Consider the following 21,675-nt stretch of genomic DNA (forward strand, 5'->3'; position numbering starts at 1 on the left):
GGAAGTGCACCAAAAATATGCTAAGTAATAATGCTGAAGTAAAACTAAAATGGAATGTAAACGGGATTACAGAAGAAATAGCTGACTGTAGAAATGTGATACTGTGGCCATTTGAGAATCTCTAGAGATGCAGAGTGAGGAAATCAATGCAGGTGAGTAAACTTACCCAAATAAATGAGGAAAAGTGGTCGTGATGAAAAGGCTCAAGATGTCTCAGAGGAAATGACACTGGCAAAAACCTTCACATTAAAAAAACTCAGAAATATTTCATGACATTTAAATGCAAAGGATAAAATGCTGGAATCAGATTCAGACATAGAGAATAAGAGAGAATGATAATTGAATGACATAGAGAAAGGAGAATGATAATTAGCCAGAATATAGAAGATATACTCAACTTGCATTAGAAGTTATACGAGAGAAGATCAGTGCCACTCAAACTACTCTTGATTTGTTGGGTTTTTTAAAACAAAGAAATAACTGTAGTTATCATTTCCAATGTTTTACATTGGAAAGTACATTTACATTACAGTGTACTAAATATTAGCTTTATTATTTTTTCAATTTTTTTTTTTAGATTTTATTTATTTATTCATGAGAGACACACAGAGAGAGGCAGAGACATAGGAAGAGGGAGGAGAAGCAGGGTCTATGCAGACAGCCCGACAGGGGACCGGACCCAGGCATCCCAGGATCATGCCCTGAGCCGAAGGCAGATGCCCAACTGCTGAGCTACCGAGGCATCCCTATTTTTTCATTTCTTGTATATTGACGACTAACAATAAAGGTTTACTCTTTGACAAAGAAATATTAAATATCACAGAACAATGATAATTTTCTACAGTGATAATTAAAATTACTTTCCATAGATTTTGGCTGGCACAATTAGTTTTATAGATGTGTAATATTACACAAAGCAAGGACTGTCCGAATGTTTATATGCCAATTGCTTGAAGTAGAATTAAACGTGCTGAAGAGAGTGCCAAATCATTTTTCTTTTACAAACCATAACAATAACTATATGTATTCTATGATTTTCAGGGATTTTCAAAAATGTTTTATTTGAGGAGCTGGGGTGACTGAGGTAGCTGAGTATCTGATTCTTGATTTTGACCTACATCATGATCTCAGGGTCGGGAGATGGAGCCCTGTGTCAGGCTCTGTGCTGGGCACAGATTCTGTTTAAGATTCTCTCCCTCTCCTCCTGCCCCTCCCCTGCTTGCAAGTGTGTGTGCGTGAGTGCATACTCTCTCTCAATAAAAAAAATTTAAATTAAATTAAATAAAAATGTTTTATTTAACTTTTTTAGTGGAGTAAACAATTAATGCATATGCCAAGCAAAGGAATATGGAATCTCAGACATGAAAAGCAAATGAAGGTGGAATCTTTCTCAAGCAAAGGTTGTCATCCCTGGCTCCACATTATAATCACCTAGAGAACTTAATAAAGAATTTCCAGTGTCCTTGACCAATTAAATCAGAATCTCTGGAGTTGGAACTTTGGCATGAATACTTTTTCCACAGTGTTTTTTCCAAATCACCTTATATTATTCCAATATAATGGCAAAGTTGTGGAAACCTGTTCTTTTTTTTTATTTTCCTCCAGTCTTTCATAATGATTTTCTCAATCATACCTCATTGAACAGCATTTTATTTTAAGCCATTTGTTTGGATTACTTCAAAATGGCCCATTTAGTTTTTCTAAGAATAATTCTTTTTGATTTTGTACTTCATTAGCTCTTATTAAAATGGCATAATCAGAATAATAAAACTGGCCTTATCAGGATTAGGGACAAATACTAATTTTTGATAAGCATATACAGCAACTGGTAGGAGAGATGTGCATGGGATTACTACATTACAGGTTTTTAGCCACAAGTGTTAAGTATGATGGGAGAACCAGCATCACAGGAAATGAAATCCGTTCCTAGATGGATTAATCTGGTGATCTAGTCAGGAGACACTATTTCAAATCTTTACTTTTTCTAACAAAGAGGTTTAGGTCATTGCATTTTAACAAAGAGCAAAATTTAGTTGCTTTCTCAGATCAAGGAGTATTTGGAATTAAAAGAGTCTGGAGAAATCCAGTGTTTTAGGCCATTAGTAGCTCACATAATTTAAACTATTACTGATATCATAAGACTTCTGAATTTACTAGAGAAAAAATAAACCTGATTCTTTTAAAAAGAAGTACAGCTATTTTCACTAAAATTAGAGGTCTCACAGGCAAGTTCATTCACTTTCCACCGTGTAATTTGCTGATCATAATGGAAGAACTGCAGAACTACTTGGTGGAAACAAGCCAAATTATCAGAGGAGGTAAATTTTGATAAAAATAAATTTTGAGTTTTTGCAATCATTGAAATAAAAACCTCTGGATATGCCCTTATGCTTTTATTGGAGTGGATCACTAAGCTGAATGGGAATTACTGCCAACTCCGCAATGACTGGAGGTGGGGACGGGGGGACAACAGTAGATGCACACCTAACCATGTTTAAAACTGATCAAAATGCAGTTTAAAAAATTTAATGTTTACTATTTAATTAAAATTAAATGCAAGATCTGCAACATATTTGCCCATTTAGTATTACTAAATGTAAAACTGATGCAACATTTTAGAACACAAAATAACACATAATGCTTGCTGAAAAGAGATTACAATAATTTACTATTTTTGTCTATTTGTAATTGTGGTAGGGAGCCTAGAAGGGGACATCCACTGTCTCTACCTCCTGGTATTCACACCTGTAGGTAATTTCCTTTCCTTGAGAGTAAGCTAGACCCAATGACTCACTTCTCATGAACAGAATACAACAAAACTAATGAGATATCATTTCTGAGATCAGATTATGAGGAGTCTAGCTTCCATCTTGCTTGCCCTCTCTTGCTTACTTTCTTGCTTTAATGGAAGCCAGTTGTCATGTTGCGATTCAAGAGGCCTATGTGAAAAATAACCGGAAATGAAGGAGACCTCTGGACCAAAGTCAGGGAAGAACTAAATACTGTCTTACAAGAGCTTGGAAGTGGATCTTTCCAGAGTCAAGTATTGAAATGACTATAGTCCCAGCCACTATCTTTATTGCAGCTTTCTGAGAAACTCTGAGCCAGAAGAGCCAGTTAAGACACACAGATCCCTGAGCTCTAGAATCTGTGAGATAATAAATCTTCTGTTGTTTTAAGCTGCTAGGTTTTGGGGGGTACTTTGTTACCCATTCACTGATAACTTATGCTTGAGGTACTTTGTTACCCATCCAGTAATAAGTAATACAGGTGAGTTCTTCTTTTGGGATAATAGAAAAAATAATTTCCATAAGCTTTTCTTTAATATTTTATTTATTTATTTATTAGACACACACACACAGAGGCAGAGACACAGGCAAGAGGGAGAAGCAGCCTCCATTCAGGGAGCCTGACGTGGGGACTTGATCCTCCGACTCTGGGATCATGACCTGAGCTGAAGGCAGGCACTCAACCGCTGAGCCACCCAGGCTTCCCCGTAAGTTTTTCAATAAGCAACTGTACTCTGCTTTCCTCTTCTTAAGTTTCTCTAAAAAGCCATCAAGGCTGGCAGTTCCTACTTCCTTTCCTCTCTGTCATTCTCCAACTCACTGAAATCTTATTTTTATTTCCATGATTCTCCTGAAAATGCTCTTCCCAAGGCCATCAGTGATCATCCTGTTGGTTAAATAGAATGCATGCTTTTAATTCTTCCTTTATTCCTCATACTTCTTGAATGTATGCCATTCACTTAACAGAAACTCTCCTAGGTCTCTTTTCTCATAGGGGTTATGAATAAACTAATAAGAAAATACATATACAATGCTATTTCGATAGTAATAAACTGAATACAGAAAATAAAGCAGAGTAATAGGAGGGAAAACCACTGAGAGCAAAGAAGCAGGCTGGGGCCAACAAATGACAGATATGATGGCTTCCTCCTTAAATAGTCTTCTTTCAGTATATGAGATGCTTCGTTGCTCTGGTTTTCCTGCAATCTCTCTGGTAACTCCTTTTCGGTTCATTTGTAGTCTCTTTTTCTGTCTAACTTTAAATGTTGATATTTCTCAGATTTTTTTGGTCATTGAACTGCTTTTCTTACTCTACACATAGTGCCTGGATGATCTCATCTCCACCTCACTTCACATATCATTTCCCATTAAAGATATCTCAGTTTCTTCTGAACATCAAATATGTAAATTCAACGGCAGCCTCCTCTCTCCAAGTGAAAATCTTTACAGGTTCTTTGAAAGCAATATGGGAAGGGGCACCTGGGTGGCTCAGCCGGTGAAGCCTCTGACTTCGGCTCAGGTCATGATCTCAAGGTCTTAGGATCCAGCCCAGGGTAAGGCTCCCTGCACCCCGGGAAGTCCGCTTGTCCTTCTCCATCTGGCCCTCCTCCCTGTTCCTGCTCTTTCTCTCTCAAATGGGTACATAAAATCTTAGGGGAAAAAAAGGGGGGGGGGGACAAAGTAATATGGAGTAATTCAGTATGGGCAAAATTGTGGTACAACTTGTTCCCTCTTTGGAAAACTTTGTCTAAAAGAACATCCCTATCATTCACCTTGCTCTATACAAAGCACATTATCGGAGAATCATTGTGGACTCCTCTCTTTCCATCATTCACTGTATTCAAACAATTTACATAGATGGCTGATTCTGTTTCTTAAATACTTTTTTAGTTATCTTCACTCTTTCCGGCCCAACCACCATTTATTGCCCTGGTCCAGGCTTCCATCTTCTCTCTTCTAGACAACTGCCACAGTTACCTAACTTGACCCCTTGGCTCTCTTGCTCTGAACTTCAGTCCATTCTCCAAGCAGATGACAAAATCCAATGGTCATCACCTTATTCTCATCTTCGTATCTCTTCACCAAGCATACACGAGCTGTTCCTCTCCTACCCGGGAACTACATCTCCAGCTTCATCTCTTGTCAACGGCCCCCTGGTCTGTTCCGGTCATGCTAAACCTTGGTCAATGCCTGGCCTCTGGGGCCCCCGGGTGGCTCAGCGACCGAGCATCTGCCTTTGGCTCAGGTCGTCATCCTGGGGTCTTGGCATCGAGTCCAACTCGACTGGGGTCTTGGCATTGACTCCCAGCGGGGAGTCTCCTCTCTCTGCCTAGGTCTCGTGAATAAAAATAAATGAAATCTTAAAAAAAAAAAATTCCTGGCCTATGCCCTGCCCGTATCACAATGCTTGGCAACCAGGAGGAGCTCACTAAATCTGTCGGCTGAATGAAGGAGCTCTTGAAGAGCAGTGATCACTGGGGAGTGGGGAGGGAGAAGGAATACGGCAAAACCAAGGTATCCACACCAGAAACCGCCTGAGCACCCACCGGCCTACACGTATGTAAAAGGATCTTATTTTCGTGACCCACAAAGTAGAAAAAAATTGAAGTCCAGTTTGGTGGAAGTAAAGTGAAAACGAAGCGGCAAAGTGGGAAGCAAGACCGATACAGACGCTGGTCCAGTTTTAATATTCGGCCTGTTTGAGAAAGAAAAAAAAAAAAGGTAATCTACTTCTTTACCTCCGCGTGGACTCCGCCCTCCGGAGGCGAAGAGGGTGGTCCAAGCCGGCTTGTCTCGCTGACAAAAATCCTAACATCCCGTCACTTCACGCCGGCCGGGAAACAGGGCGCCGCCATGACAGAGCTCGGAGGCCGGGCAGCAACAGCGGAGCCTCCCATTGGTTGAGCCGGATGCCATCCGACCAATGGTGAGCGCCGTTACTAGGGGGTAGTGGGCGGGGCCCGCGGCTGGAGAGCGTGTGTATAGCGGTGGTGGCGGATCCCGCTGCGATTCGCGCTGCGAACCCGGGCGGCGCGCATGGCTTGGGCTCGGGGTTTGGTCGGCGCCTTGCGGAGGGCGCTGTCAAAGGAAGCGAAGCAGCACGTGGGCACGGACCGCTTTGGGAACAACTACTACTCTGTCCCGGAATACAAGAACTGGAGAGGTGAGGCGACCGCGAGCGCAGCGGCGGCGGCGTCAGGGAAGAAGAGGGAAGGGAGAGCGCGGCGTGAGCCGACGCGGGGTGCGACGGCGGTGACGTCACCGGGGGGAGGGGCGGGCGGCGAGCGGACTTCGTGCGCGGCGGCGGGGCCCGGGGCTGCAGCGACCCGCCCCCGCAGCGCTCCCTCCGCCCCCCGCGTCCGGGGCCGGCGGGAGGACGCGGCGTCGGCGCTGGTCCTGGGCATCGGGCGACACCGACAGGGACCCCCGGGAGGTGCCCTCCTTTGGGGGACTGCGGAGGCAGTGAGCGGGCTGGGGAGCGCCTCCGCTTGGCTCTTTCTGGGTGTTTGAGCTCCGGCGCTGGCCGCGCGGGTCCCCTTCGTCCCGCTGTTAGATGGAGGGGTGCACCGGGGGGGAGGAGAGACCCTCCCCAGGCTTGACGTTCCCTCTGCCACGAATTGGCTCGCCCGGACCCCGCGGGGCGCGCTTGGAAGACCCTCGCTGCCGTCGCGGCGTCGCCCGAGCTCCCCGCGAGGTAGTGGCGTCCGGGGACGTGGGGGGCGTGCCTGTCCCTTGAAGTCGCAGCACGTGGCAGCCGCCGTCCTAACCCCTCGGATGTCGTCCCACCGCCGCGATGCAAAAGGTCTCAGGCTTTGGGATCAGAAAGGGGTTGCGTTGGAATTTCAGCTCTGACATCCAACAGATGAGGGGAAAACTTGACAACGTATTAGCCCTCCCGAGTCTCAAGGTCTGCTGACTTGGAAGTCAGAGATGATGATAATAAGTTATATTGAGAAGCACCGAGATCTTTCCAAAATCGTGGAAATCATTTCCGGCAGCTCTAGTCAAAGAGAAGGACTCTTACTTGGAGCGCATGTAAAGTGTATCCAGTGATTTACCGGCGTATTATTTATTTATACGCTTTTAACTGAAAATTGTTTTGCCTCGCCTTTTCCTGTAACCTAGTATCTAAGACTTGTTTCCATTGAAATGAGCTTCTAAACTCTTGTCAGGGCCGGGAATATGTCCTTTTTTTTTTTTTTTTTTTAAAGCCCACAAAGAATCTAGCATGTAGATGGTGCTTCTTCACAAATCGCAACCAGAAGGAAGGTTGTTTCTTTTCCATAAGTTGTCAGTAGCAATCAAAAATATGCAAAATGTCATTTGACTTCTTCTTATTATTATTATTGAAGTATAACTTAACATACAGTAACACATATCCTTTTTGGTGTATAGTTTTATGATTTTTTACAAATGCATAGTCCTGTAAATACCACACAATCCAGATAACAGAAAGGTTCCATCACTCCCAAAATTCCCTCTACCCCCTTAGTAGCTCGCTCCCTTACGTCATAACTAGGCATTGGCAGCCAGTGATCCCTACAATCTTGCCTTTTCCAAAATACAATATCTATGAAATTATAGAGGATTCAGTCTTTAAGGTAAGGCTTATTTTGCACAGCATAATGCAGTTAAGATTCATCTATGTGTCTGTAGTTGTTCCTTTTTATTGCTAGGTAGTATTTCATTTATGCCTTTACCACAGCTTATCCATTCACTAGCTGAAGAGCTTTGGGTTGTTTCTAGTTTTTGGTGATTGTGAAGAAAGAAAGCTTCTGCAAACATTCCCATGCAGGATTTTGTGTGCATCTTTTTCCATTTCTCTTGGGTAAATTCTTAGGAGTGAGATTGCTGGGCTATGTACATATGTATTGTAACTTTATAAGAAATTACCCCACACTTCCAGATTGGCTATGCCATTTTGCATTCCTGCCAGAAATGTTAAGAAAATTTCTAATTACACATCCTCCCCAGCACTTGGTGTTGTCAGGTTCTTGTTTTTTTTGTTGTTGTTGTTGTTGTTGCTGTTGTTGATTTTAGCCATTCCTTTAGTTGTATAGTGGTGTCTCGTGGTGGTTTTGATTTTCACTTTGCTAATGACTGAGAAAGTTGAGAATCTTTTTATGTGCTTATTGGCCATCCACAAATTTTTGGTGAAATATCTATCCAAAACTTTCGACCATTAAAAATAATTTTGGGGCAGTCTGGGTGGCTCAGCGGTTTAGCACCTGCCTTCAGCCCAGGGCCTCATCCTGGAGATCCAGGATCCAGTCCCACATCAGGCTCCCTGCAGGGAGCCTGCTTCTCCCTCTGCCTGTGTCTCTGCATCTCTCTCTCTCTCTGTCTCTCATGAATAAATAAATAAAATCTTTAAAAATATATATAACTTTGGACCAACTTTATTGTATCATTTCAATAAAATATAGTATGATCGAAGAAAGATTTATATTAACAAAATCATGTGTATTCTAAAACAACATAATTTGTGAGTCAAAGGATATGTTAGTCTTTAATCTTATTATAATACCAAATTGTTTTCCAAAATGATTATAAGTCTATACTTCTATCAGCTTGATATTTGGAATTTATCTACTCTTGGCTGTGAGAAAATGAACCTTTTATTGATGATGTAGGAGAATCATTGTATGCTGCTATATAATACACCTGTATTGCTCAGTTCTTAGATAATTGAAGCCTGTGGCACAGATACATATTACATCCTGTAAATGCTCTTACACATTTCCTAAGCCTTTCACCATGTATAGGGGAAATATCTTTAGTTTGTTTTAATGCAAGATTTCCAAAAATGAGTCCTCTAACTTTATTTCCTTAGTACGTGGTTCTTTAGAGATCTCCTTGAGTTTTCTTTGAATTGAATGAATTGTTGAGCATTTAACACCATCATTGAAGAGTTTTTAAGAACTCTTTAGAGGAAATGAATTTTTCTTTTAATTCAGTTAATTATGTGGCGCGGGTCATTAATGAACTACTATACTTTCCACATAGGATATTATTTAATGACAGCAAAGATAGTTATGCAATTTAAAATAGATCTTTGGAGTATTGTCCATTCAGCTGAATTTAAGTTTAAGATTGTTGAAATTTTGACTTTAAAAAAAAATAATGGTATTTCAGGATAAGAAGATTGTGAATATAGCATTAGTTGGCGTTTTTATTTTTAGTTTTTTAAAGATTTTATTTATTTATTTGAGATAAAGCACTAGAGAGATAGAGCAAGCACAAGTAGGAGGGCAGAGGGAGAAGGAGAAGTAGGGAGCCAGAGCGGGGCTCGATCCCAGGGTCTGGATCATGATCTGAGCTGAAGGCAGCCACCTAACCTTAACCAACTGAGCCACCCAGGCACCCCTAGTTGGCTTTTTTAATGAAAAGGTGTTAGTCACCATATTATTATTGAAAGTTTGCTTGCTCTATGGAAGATTACTTTTTTTAATGGAAAATTACTTAATAAAAGATTCCCCAAATAAACTGTCCAGAAATTTCCTCTGATATTGCACCCTTCTTATTTATAGTATCTCTGAGTTTTTATCCATCTGGTTTCACTTATCTCATGTTTCAAAACAAGTTCCCTTCATTTCTAAGGTAAATTCGTGTATACTTGATTCTGACTAGAACTTCTTTGAACTGTATTTTATTATTTTCACCTTTATTTTTTGCACATTCGTTTAACCACTACACCCAGTTAAAGCTAACACGTTTATTACTAATAGACTATTAGGAGTTGTTAATTTCCTAATAGACATTGTGAATGTACAAATGTGGGCAGCTTCAGGTATTGGGAAGATTGTTGTATAGAAAAGCATTAGGTTCACATATGCAGCCCTTCAAATCAGAACTTAGGTCAGAGGGGAAATGTTTACCTTTTTTAAAGAAACCACTTTCAGACTGTTAGAACTGTGCTAGAAAAGGAAGAGAGTGCCTTGTGTTTAATTGTAACCAAGAGAATTTAGGGAGGTAAGGAGCTGGACATGTTTGATCAGCACCTTGAATGATAAATATGATTTCAGAAAGAGTGATTGAAGAGCATTCCTGAACAGGGCTAGGAAGAAGTAGGAAATACCACAAAGATTAGAGGGTAGTCCCATGCTGGTGGGCTTTAGTTGAGAAGAGCTAGAGAATGCTGTTTTAGTGAGAGAATGGATAGAGTCAGATGCTAAAGGGCCTTGAATACCGTTAAGTTAGAAGTTTGCACTTTATTCTCTACCAGGTAGGTAGTGGTTGAAAAGCTTGTAACATGATCAAAACTGTTAAAGAAATGGTTCAGGAAGCACTTGTAGAAGGTGAGCTAGCTAGGAGAGGGAGGAGCTGAAATAGTACTTGGTGAAAGCATTGCTAGATTAACTGCTATCCTGGAAAGAGATGATAGACTCAAGTGATGGGAATGGAGAGAAAAGTTTGGTTTAGCAAAATTTTTGAACTTGATAATTAGATTGGTGGAAGGGGAAAGAAAAGATGAGAGGCCAAAGGTGATTTTGTTTCTATTCTGGAGAGCCAGTGGATTGAGTATAGATTCATGCAAATAAAGGCTAAGAGGGACAAATGCAAATAGAGAAGTAGGCTTTAGGGTGAGTTGGTAAAGAGTAAGTGGAATTTGTTATAATAGGACAATTGTATAACCAGGCAATTGTATACTCAGATCTGCAGTTCCAAAGATGTTAGTGGTTAAAATACAAATTTGGAAGCCACCTTTATGTAGGTGATCCGTAAAGCTGTAGGAATATTTGAATTCAAGTAGGGAAGAGTAATGGTAAGATGAGATTAAGAGGCAGAGATATAGGAGCCCTGTCATTTCAGTGGCTTCTCATTCAAGGATGCATAAATCCAAACTACCTGGCTAACTAACATTCATGACCTTTGAGTCCATCCTGAAAGTGTTACTTGTTTATAATATAATCTTTAGATTAATTTGTAAAAAGCATATTTATGCTATTAGAAATTGAACTTGAAAGCTTACATGATTTTTACCAGAGATACTAGTTATTTAATTTTCAGCATTCAGAAAAAAAATAAAGATTGATTGGATGCAGCTATTTAGGAGTTGTATCTAGACTTTTGCTTTTCATGATACTGAGCTTCAGGTGATATTCCCAAAACAATTGGTTGGGGACAAGGTAGGGACAGCAACGGACAGTAAATAACAGTGACACCTTCTTTTAGAATCCAGGATAAATGTTTCATCAAACATGGTAGATAGGGATGCCTCGGTGGCTCAGTGGTTAAGCGTCAGCCTTTGGCTCAGGTTGTGATTCCGGGGTCCTAGAACTGAGTCCTGCATCAGGCTCCCTACAGGAGCTTATGTCTGTGCTTATGTCTCTGATGCTCTCTCTTTGTCTCTCATGAATGAATCAATAGTATCTTTAAAAAACAAACAAACAAACATGGTAGATTTATTTTTGGAATACATTATTTAAAACTATGTAACCCTCATTAAGGCTTTTTGTATAGTGAATTGTTTATACTAGGCTACTAGCAATGATTTTCAAATTGTCATGTTTTAAATAATTATGAAATAAATCTGTTCCAACATTTTATTAGAAAATCTTATATTCTAGGGATCCCTGGGTGGCACAGCGGTTTGGCGCCTGCCTTTGGCCCAGGGCGCGATCCTGGAGACCGGGGATCAAATCCCACATCGGGCTCCCGGTGCATGGAGCCTGCTTCTCCCTCTGCCTATGTCTCTGCCTCTCTCTCTCTCTCGCTCTCTCTCTGTGACCATCATAAATAAATAAAAATTGAAAAAAAAAGAAAATCTTATATTCTAAAGGATTTTTTCATTTTGTTCTCAGTCTTTTAATGAAGCATTATTTGTACATTTATAAGAATTGTGAGCAAAGAAAAATCTGTGCTGTTTTCATGAAAGCACTTACTGCCAGATTATATCTTGTATACTTTCTAATTTATATGAGTATATTTAGACTCACATGTATTTGGATTATCAGTGTGCCAACACATTATTTATAATATTTATATTTATTTATAATAATATTTCCTGAATTTTATATTTCAAGCTTTTTAAAAAAATATTTTATTTATCTGGACTCCATTAATCTTTCCTCTTATTTTGAAGTAAATACTATGTAAATACTAAGTAAATACTATGATGTCAGTTTACTTGTAAACATCTTAGTATATGTCTCTGAAACACAAAACTCTTCTTTTTAAATGTGACAGTGATCATCTCATATAGAAATCCACAATTTCAAAAAAAATCAACAATTTCTTAACATCATCAAATAGCCTTTTTGTCACATTTCTCTGATTGCCCTGATCTTACTTATTGATTGATTTGTTGGCTTATTTTTGCAGTCTGTATAAATTGAGCTCCAAACAAAATCTTTATGATTGCTAATATGTTTTTAAGTCTCTTGAAATTTGTAGGTTCTCTTTTTATGTTGTTCCCCCCCCCCTTTTCACATATAGACCCCTACTTTTTTGGGGAGTGGATGTTGAAAAAAAAGTAACTTTTTAAAATGATGGTATTAATCCATTTATATTTGTTGTAGTAAATAGTTTATTTAATTTTACTTTAGTCATCTTAATTGTTATGCTTTCTGTTGGTTATATTTTCTTATTCCTGAGTACCCTCCTTAGATGACTTTTGCAACATATACTTCATTTTACTTGAAAGTGATTGTACCAAGAGATAACTGTATGAATGCAATATGCGTGTGGCTTTCTGTAGGACTCTGGCCAAATTTTTCTGGGAGAACTATACTCATTACTTAGGATGCTTCACTTTTAGCCTCTGCAAGTAGGAATCTTAAGAATGCCAATATCAGGTTAGATTTTCTTTTTGACCTTTGACTTTGATCTCAGGCCTGCTGCTTACTATTTTTTTTTAAACCATTTTTTCCCCTGTACTCTCAGTCCTGTTGCTCTAAGTTTGGGATTCTCTCAGAGCTTCTTTTTTGGGAAAACCCATAGAAATTCTCCCAGTGTAGCCTGTATGTCTGCTAGTTCATAAGCAAGTCAGCATTCCTAAATTTGCCTTCCAACTAATCCTGTACCATTCATTAATTTCTCATGTAGTAAATATTTGTTCAGCATTGCTTTATGCAAAACATACCTGTTTTATATATTTCAGATCTATTTGCCTCGGTTTGTGGCCTTTAAATGGTAGCTTCTGCTGTTTTCCAGTGTAGCTTCATTCCCCGCTTATATTTTGAAAGATAAATGAGGTAAACAAACATAAATCAATGGCCACTTTATTATTATTTTTTGCAGATTTTATTTTTAACTAATCTACACCCAATGTGGGACTATAAACTACAACCCCAAGATTAAGAGTGGCACACTCCACTGACTGAGCCAATCAGGTACCCCAATCAAAGGCTATTTTAAACTAAAGTTTTTCCCTCTATTTTGTTTTCAACTTACCATAGCCTCCAGTCATTTTAGTAATGGTCACATTAATAACTACCATTTGTCAAGTGGCAACTCTATTTCATATCTTTACAACGCCCATATAACTAGGGATTATCCTCGTTTTAAACATAAGGTGATTGTTTCATTTCTGAATACTTAAATAAGCTTCATGTATACATGCCTAGGTACATAGTAGGTACTCACAAAACAGCCGTTCAGTGAATTGAGATATTTATGGATCCAGAATTAGAAAAACAAAGCAAGATTTTAAAAAACCACAGAAAATAATGAAGTTTTACAAAATCTTAAAACAGGTGATTGAAGTATCTATGTTTTTTTATTTATGATAAATTGTCAAGTTATTCTTCAGGGTCTTTGATGCTCTAATTAGAACGAGTATCTTTTCCATAACTTTTCTACTGTGGCTCCAATTTGGGCTTAGCTTAGTCAGTGACCTTCAGAACTTAGTTTTATTGTTGACTCAAACTTCTATTAAGATACCAGTCTTATTTTATTCCTTCAAGGGTGAATATAGCATCATCTGATAATCCAAAACCTGCATCATCTGCTGTTATCTATAATTATAAAGTTGTATTGTTTCCGATGATGTTTTCTCAACTTGTTTGTACTTAGTATTTAAATATACTAAAAACTATAATAAATTAATATTTGATTAAGATGTTGTTATTAAGAACCAGACAAATCACATGGTCAGAATTATTAAATGAGATGGGTCTTGATTCAATAGGTAATTGGAAGATCATGATACAGCTCTTTACTCTGATAATCTGACATTTGGGAAATAATGAAGACATTTCAGATTTTTCCAGCAGGTGGCAGCATTGTTTAAAATAATTGTAGGTTGCCAGTTTATTAAACATTTTTTGCGCTGATTTGAAAGAAGAATCTTTTCTCTAAAATAATTGGATTTAGGGGTACCTGGCTCCTCAGTGGGTTAAGCATCTGACTCTTGATTTCATCTCAGATCATGATCTCAGGGTACTGGGATGGAGCCCTGTGTCTGGCTCTGTGCTCTCAGGGAGCTTGCTTGTCCCTCTCCTCCTCACTATTCCCCCGATAGATAGATAGATAGATAGATAGATAGATAGATAGATAGATAGATAGATAATCTGTCTTTAAAAAAAATAATTGGGTTTATATTTTTCCCTCAGAATAAACCCTGCACTACTGCTTTATAAATTGCTAACTCTTAAGAGGCACCTGGGGGGCGGGGGCTCAGTCAGTTGGGTGTCTGCCTTCTGCTTGGGTCATGATCCCAGGGTCTTGGGATCAAGCCCTCCTGGGGCTCCTTGCTCAGTGGGGCCTCTTTCTCCCTCTCTCTCTCTGCTTCTCCCCCAAGCTCGTGCTCTCTCTCACTCCCAAATAAATACATAAAATCTTAAAAAAATAAACTGCTAACTCCTCAGACAAAGATTCTTAAATGACACTATGGATCTTCCCTAGTCAGTAATGAACAATGATATAAGTGGCAATTATATTTTGAAGAATTGACCAAAAATTAAAAACATAATACATGTAATTTTTAGAACAGTAGGCAATATTGTGTCTTGAGTTGTCAGAGATCACAATGTAATCATTACCATGGACATTATCAAATTGACAGAATATCCTAAAATGGTCTTAGCTAAAATAAGCTTTTCATTTGGGGATATCTAGAAGAAGTTGAACTTATTTTAAAAAACTTTGTCAAATACAAAATAATAATTATAAACTTTTATATAGATTGTTTCGGGTGGTCTGAAGGTTGTATTTTTAATTTTCTGATCTTCATTTTATTTTATTTTTTTAAGAATTTATTTTTAAGAAAAAGAGAGTGCAGAAGAACATAAGCAGGGGGAGCGGCAAAGGGAGAGGGGCTTGATCCCAGGACTCCGGGATCATGACTTGAGCTGAAGGCAGATGCTTAACCAACTGATCCACCCAGGTCCCCCTCTGCTCTTCATTTTGATATTTCACTCTTTTTTTTTTTAAGAAAGATTTTATTTATTTATTCATGAGAGAGAGAGATAGAGAGGCAGAGGCACAGGCAGCCCAGAGACGCAGGCTCCCCATGGGGAGCCCAACGTGGGACTCAATACCAGGACCCCGGGATCATGACCTGAGCCAAAGGCAGGCACTCAACCACTGAGTCACTCAGGTGCCCCAATATTACACTTCTTAATTCTGTTTTCTTCTGAAATGATTTCAGATGCTTACCGAATTCCCTACTTTTGCACATGTATGCATGCATGTACTTGAACACTGAATTGTATTTTGGTGAATACAGAATTCCAATATTTTCCCTGTAGTATTTGATTGCATCCCCATCTCATACCAGTAAACCACATCTGTGTCATACTTTCATCTAAAAGAAGACCAGGAGGATGAAATGTCACAGTGATTACCTGTCAATCCTTTATACTGGCTTTAAAATGAACTTAAGTGTCCTTAATCTTGAATTTTTCTTTTCCCTGACAGGGAAATACAGTATTTTTTTAATCAAAATGGAAACTAATAATAAAAGAGTGACTAGGCTATATTATATCTGTTTCTAAGTGAAGCTGAAAATATGTAAAAGAATCACTTGCCCTTTTTTGCTTTGAGGATTTTATAATTGCTTTACAGTAATGACAATAATGATAATTAGTATTGAATACTGTGAGTTAGGTACTATTTCTTGCACTTGTGATGATTCACTGTACTTGTGGAAGAATTATAACACATAAGAAAAATAATACATCTTTTGTTGATTTGTTAAGGTATTTAGTGATAAACTCCAATCGTATTAACATATTTGTGTTGAATTCAATTTCTCTGTATCTGTAAATCAGATGGAACTGTTACTTTTCTTACTTGGGCCTCTCCCTTTTCAGAGTGCTACTCAGTTCAATTCATTTCAGCTATTTTATTTATTTATTTTTTTAATTTTTATTTATTTATGATAGTTACACAGAGAGAGCGAGAGAGGCAGAGACACAGGCAGAGGGAGAAGCAGGCTCCATGCACCGGGAGCCCGATGTGGGATTCGATCCCGGGTCTCCAGGATCGCGCCCTGGGCCAAAGGCAGGCGCTAAACCACTGCGCCACCCAGGGATCCCCATTTCAGCTATTTTAAAACTTTCTAAGAGTTTCTCTGCAAGAATTAATTATAAAATTGAGTTGACACGCTTGCTTTTGAGAGTTGACAATAGGATTGTATAGTTATTTTCAGAATCATAGTACAGACTTCATTATATCATTGTTAGAATAAATTTGCATTTTTAAAAAATGACTTAGGAATATATATATAACTTTGTCTAAAAAGTAGTTTTGGGGACACCTGGGTGGCTCAGTGGTTGAGCATCTGCCTTTGGCTCAGGGCGTGATCTCTGGATGGGGGATCGAGTCCCACATCTGGCTCCTTGTGGAAAGAAGCCTGCTTCTCCTTCTGCCTATGTTTCTGCCTCTCTGTGTGTGTCTCTCATGAAAAATAAAATATTTTAATAAATAGATAAATAAATAGTAGTTTTGTAATTTTAACACAGAGGAAAATATTTCTTTCATCTTTATTGCCTTTGAGTTGACTGGTGCCTCCATCTTGTGGTCAAAGTGACAAATTGCACCCTTTGCCAGAGATTCTCATTAAGCTTTTTCCCCCCCTCACTTGAGTATATCTTTTAAAGTTATTTTCTGTGCTTTGTTTATTAAGAGTATAACTCTTTTTTTTCAAGCTTTTATTTAAATTCCAGTTAGTTAACAGATAGTGTAAGACTGATTTCAGAAGCAAAATTTAGTGATTCATCAATTACACATAAAACACAGTTCTCCACTCAGTAAGTGCCCTCCTTAACACCCATCACCCATTTAGCCCATCCCCCATCTCTCCTTCCCTCCAGCAACTCTCAGTTCATTTTCTGTAGTTAGCAGTCTTATGATTTGCCTCCTTTCTATTTTTATCTTATTTTTCTGCTTTGCCTCTCCTCCCTCCCATGTTCATCTGTTTCATTTCCTAAATTCCACATAAGAGTGAAATCATATGGTATTTGTCTTTCTCTGACAGACTTATTTCACTTAGCATAATGCTCTCTAGCTCCATGCATATTGTTGCAAATGGCAAGATTTCATTCTTTTTTATGGCTGAGTAATATTCCATATTTATTTGAGGGAGAAAGAAAGATCAGAAGTGGGGGGCAGGGGTAGAGGGAGAGGAAGACTCCCTTTTGAGCAGGGAGCCCAGTGCGGGACTCAATCCCAGGACCTTGGGATCATGACCAGAGTCAAAGACAGACACTTAACCCACTGAGCCATCCAGGCAACCAATCATAAGGTAGTTCTATTTTTAATTTTTTGAGGAACCCTCATATTGTTTTTCAGAGTGGGTACACCAGTTTGCATTTCCACCAACAGTGTAGGAAGATTCCCCTTTTGCTGCATCCTCACTAACATCTGTTGTTTCCTGTGTTGTTAATTTTAGCTATTCTGACAGATTTGAGGTAGTATCTCATTGTATTTTACCAATGGTGAGTGATGTTGAGCATCATTTCATGTCTCTGTTAGCCATCTGGATGTCTTTGGAAAAATGTCTGTTCATCTCTTCTACCCGTTTTTTACCTGGATTACTTGTTTTTTGGGGTATTGAGTTTGGTAAGTTCTTTATAGATTTTTTATAGAAACACTTTGTCAGATATGTCATTTGCAAATATCTTCTCCCATTCCAAAGGTTGCCTTTTAGTTCTGTTTGATTGTTTCCTTTGCTGTGCAAAACTTTATCTTGATGAAGTCCCAATAGTTCATTTTGGCTTTTGTTTCCTTTGCTTCTGGAGACATATCTAGTAAGAAGTTGCAACAGCCGATGTTAAAGAGGTTGCTGGGGGATCCCTGGGTGGCGCAGTGGTTTAGCGCCTGCCTTTGGCCCAGGGCGCGATCCTGGAGACCCGGGATCGAATCCCACGTCGGGCTCCCGGTGCATGGAGCCTGCTTCTCCCTCTGCCTGTGTCTCTGCCTCTCTCTCTCTCTCTCTCTCTCTCTGTGACTATCATAAATAAATAAAAATTAAAAAAAAAAAAACTTTTAAAGAGGTTGCTGTGTTCTCCTCTAGGATTTTGATGGTTTCTTATCTCACATTTAGGTCTTTCATCCATTTTGAATTTATCTTTGTATTATAGGGTAAGAAAGTGGTCCACTTTCATTCTGCATGTTGCTGTCCAGTTTTTCCAATACCATTTGTTAAAGAGACTATCTTTTTTCCATTGGATATTCTTTCCTGCTTTGTTGAAGATTAGCTGACCATAGAATTGTGGGTTCATTTCTGAGTTTTCTATTCTGTTCCCTTGATCTTTGTGTCTGTTTTTGTGCCAGTACCATACTGTCTTGATCACTACTGCTTTGTAATGTAACTTGAAGTCAGGAATCATGATGCCTCCAGCTTTGCTTTTCTTTTTGAAGATTGCTTTGGCTAGTCAGGGTCTTTTGTGGTTCCATACAAATTTTAGGATTGTTGTGTTCTAGCTCTGTGAAAAATACTGGTGTTTTTTTGATAGGGATTGCATGAAATTTGTAGATTGCTTTGGGTAATATAGACATTTTAATAATATTATTCTAATCCACGGGCATGGAATGTTTTATCATTTCTTGTGTCATCTTCAGTCTCTTTCATAAATGTTCTTTAATTTTCAGAGTACAGATATTTTACCTCTTTGGTTAAGCTTATTTCTAGGCATCTTACTGTTTTTGGTGTAACTGTAAGTGGAATCGATTCCTGATCTCTTGTTCTGCTGCTTCATTATTGGTGAATAGAAATGCCACAGATTTATGTATGTTGATTTTGTATCCTACAACTTTACTGAGCTCATGTTTCAGTTCTAATAATTTTTTGGTGGAGTCTTTTGGGTTTTCTACATAGAATATGATGTCATCTGTGAAGAGTGAAAGTTTGACTTCTTCCTTGCTGATTTGGAAGCATTTTATTTCTTTAGGTTTTCTGATTGCTGAGGTTAGGACTTCCAGTACAATGTTAAATAATAGTGAGAGTGGACATCCCTGTCTTGTTCCTGATCATAGCAGAAAAGCTCTTAAGTTTTTTCCCATTGAGGATGATATTAGCTGTGGGTTTTTCATATATGGCCTTTTTGAGGTTGAGGTATGTTCCCCCTAAATCTATGTTGTTGAGGGTTTTTATCATGAATAGATGTTGTACTTTGTCAAATGCTTTTTCTTCATTTTTGAGAGGATCATATGGTTCTTATTCTTCTTTTATTAATATTTTCTATCATGTTGATTGATTTACAAATATTGAACCACTCTTGCAACCCAGGAATAAATCCCACTTGATTGTGGTGAATGATTCTTTTAATATACTGTTGGATTCGATTTGCCAATATTTTGTTGAGAATTTTTGCAACAGTATTCATCTGGGATATTGGCCTGTAGTTCTCTTTTTTAGTGGAATCTTTGTCTGGTTTTGAGATCAGGTTAATGTTGGCCTCATAGAATGAGTTTAGAAGTTTTCCTTCCATTTATATTTTTTTGGAATGATTTGAGAAGAATAGATATTAACTCTTCTTTAAATGTTTTGATAATAATAAAAACAAGAAACAAGAAGTTCCCCCAAGAAGCCATTGGCCCTCAACTTTTGTTTCTTGGGAGATTTTTGATTACCAATTGAAGTTTTTTGCTAGTTATGTTCAAGTTTTCTGTTTCTTCCTATTTCAGTTTTGGTCGTGTATATGTTTCTAGGAATTGATCCATTTTCTTTCAGATTGTCCAATTTGTTGTCATATAATTTTTCTTAATATTCTCTTATAATTGTATTCTTGTGGTTTTGGTTGTTATTTCTCCTCTCTCATTTGTGATTTTATTTATATGAGTCCTTTCTCTTTTCTTTTTGATAAAAAAAAAAAGTCTGTCTAGGAGTGTATCAGTTTTATTCATTTTTTCCAAGAACCAGCTCCTGGTTTCATTGATCTGCTCTACTCATTTTTAAGTTTCTGTATCATTTATTTCTGCTCTAATCTTTATTATTTCCCCTCTTTTGCTGGCTTTAGGCTTTGTTTGTTCTAATTTTTCTAGCTCCTTTAGGTGTAAGGTTAGGTTGTTTGTTTGAGGTTTTTTTTGTTTTGTTTTTTGCTTCTTGGGATAGGCCTGTATTGCTATATACTTCCCTCTTACGACTGCTTTTGCTGCATCCCAAAGATTTAGTACCATCATGTTTTCATTTTTATTTGTTTCCATGTATTTTTTTATTTCTTTTTAAATTTCCTGGTTGACCCATTCTTTCTTTAAGTAGCATGTTCTTTAACCTCCATGTATTTGCGATCTTTCCAAATTTTTTCTTGGGGTTGATTACAAGTTTCATAGCATTGTGGTCGGAAAATATGCCTGCTATGATCTCAATCTTTTTGTACTTGTTGAGGCCTGATTTGTGACCTAGAATGTGATCTATTCTGGAGAATGTTCCATGTGGACTTGAAAAGAATGTATTGTGCTGCCGTAGGATGAAATGTTCTGAATATATCTGTTAAGTCCATCTGGTCTAGTATGTCATTCAAAGCCATTGTTTCCTCGTTGATTTTTTGCTTAGATGATCTGTCCATTGATTTAAGTGGGGTGTTAAAGTCCCCTACTATTATTATATTATTATCAGTGCGTTCCTAAAAGCATGACTTTTATTAAAAAGACATTGATCCAGTTTTCCCTCTAGGGCTTTGCTCTGAAAATTATTTTCTCCATGGATCTTCCATCTTTCTATTTATTTATTTATTTTTACCCTAAAGGAGACAAAAGGCACTCAAAAGAAACCACTTGAAATGACCTGTTTAAAAATGAAATGTTGTAGGAAAAGAGCTATTGTGATGGTGGTAGTGGTGGTATGTGTGGGTACGAGACAGGGAAAAGTTTGATTAGCCTTTTATGTTGAAAAATGAAATCTAAATTCTTCAACAAAATTTACTATATAATTTCAACTGTAAGCTAATTAATGGAATTGATAAGTCATCAATACTGATTTTTTAACAAGGTTCTTCTGAAGAAATTGTGATAGCTTTCATTTCACATGTGTCTCTTCTAATAGGATTAAGAAAAGTATTCTTTTTGCAAAATTTGAGGTCTCAATCAAATTTTCTAAGGATTCTTATTAATCTTTGATTAATACTCATTATCTTTTGAATCGCCTTTAATGTTGTAATCCTTTCTAGTCTACTTCGGCCACCTTCAATTAGAAATTATTTTTTTGTGATTTTATATCACTTTCATAGACTTCATGAAACTGGTTCAAGATTTGCAGTTTCCTTTTGAATTCAACTAACGTATTTGTAAACATTGGAAAATTAGAGAAATCAACATACAAGTGAAGAGGTTGCCTTGGAGGGTGAATAGAAATTCAAATATTGAGTAGTTCTTTAAATGTGGACCAACATTATAAGTTTTATAGTGAGGATTTTTATTTATGTAACTTTTGCTTTCTTACGTGTACTGGAAACTGTAGTTACTTTGTTAATAAATATACAATCACTGAGCAACTCTGGGA

General features: G+C 38.1%; 2 protein-coding genes across 7 annotated transcripts in view; one reads left to right on the top strand and one right to left on the bottom strand.

Moving 5' to 3' along the window:
- ERCC8 (ERCC excision repair 8, CSA ubiquitin ligase complex subunit) overlaps positions 1 to 5,954 on the bottom strand; it is a 57,596-nt gene extending 51,642 nt beyond the window's left edge. The window contains exon 1 of one of the 6 annotated variants that reach the window (XM_077897931.1): positions 5,528 to 5,946. In XM_077897931.1, coding sequence (XP_077754057.1) covers positions 5,528 to 5,604 — 77 coding nt within the window. In that variant the 5' untranslated portion in view covers positions 5,605 to 5,946. Of the gene's footprint in view, positions 1 to 5,527 lie in introns of all 6 variants that reach the window. The other 5 variants (XM_077897927.1, XM_077897928.1, XM_077897929.1 and 2 more) reach the window with 5 other exon arrangements.
- NDUFAF2 (NADH:ubiquinone oxidoreductase complex assembly factor 2) overlaps positions 5,738 to 21,675 on the top strand; it is a 149,081-nt gene continuing 133,143 nt past the window's right edge. The window contains exon 1 of the mRNA XM_077897934.1: positions 5,738 to 5,952. Coding sequence (XP_077754060.1) covers positions 5,826 to 5,952 — 127 coding nt within the window. The 5' untranslated portion in view covers positions 5,738 to 5,825. The remainder of the gene's footprint in view (positions 5,953 to 21,675) is intronic.

This window comes from Canis aureus, chromosome 5 (genome assembly GCF_053574225.1).
Source record: "Canis aureus isolate CA01 chromosome 5, VMU_Caureus_v.1.0, whole genome shotgun sequence".
NCBI classification, from domain to species: domain Eukaryota; kingdom Metazoa; phylum Chordata; class Mammalia; order Carnivora; family Canidae; genus Canis; species Canis aureus.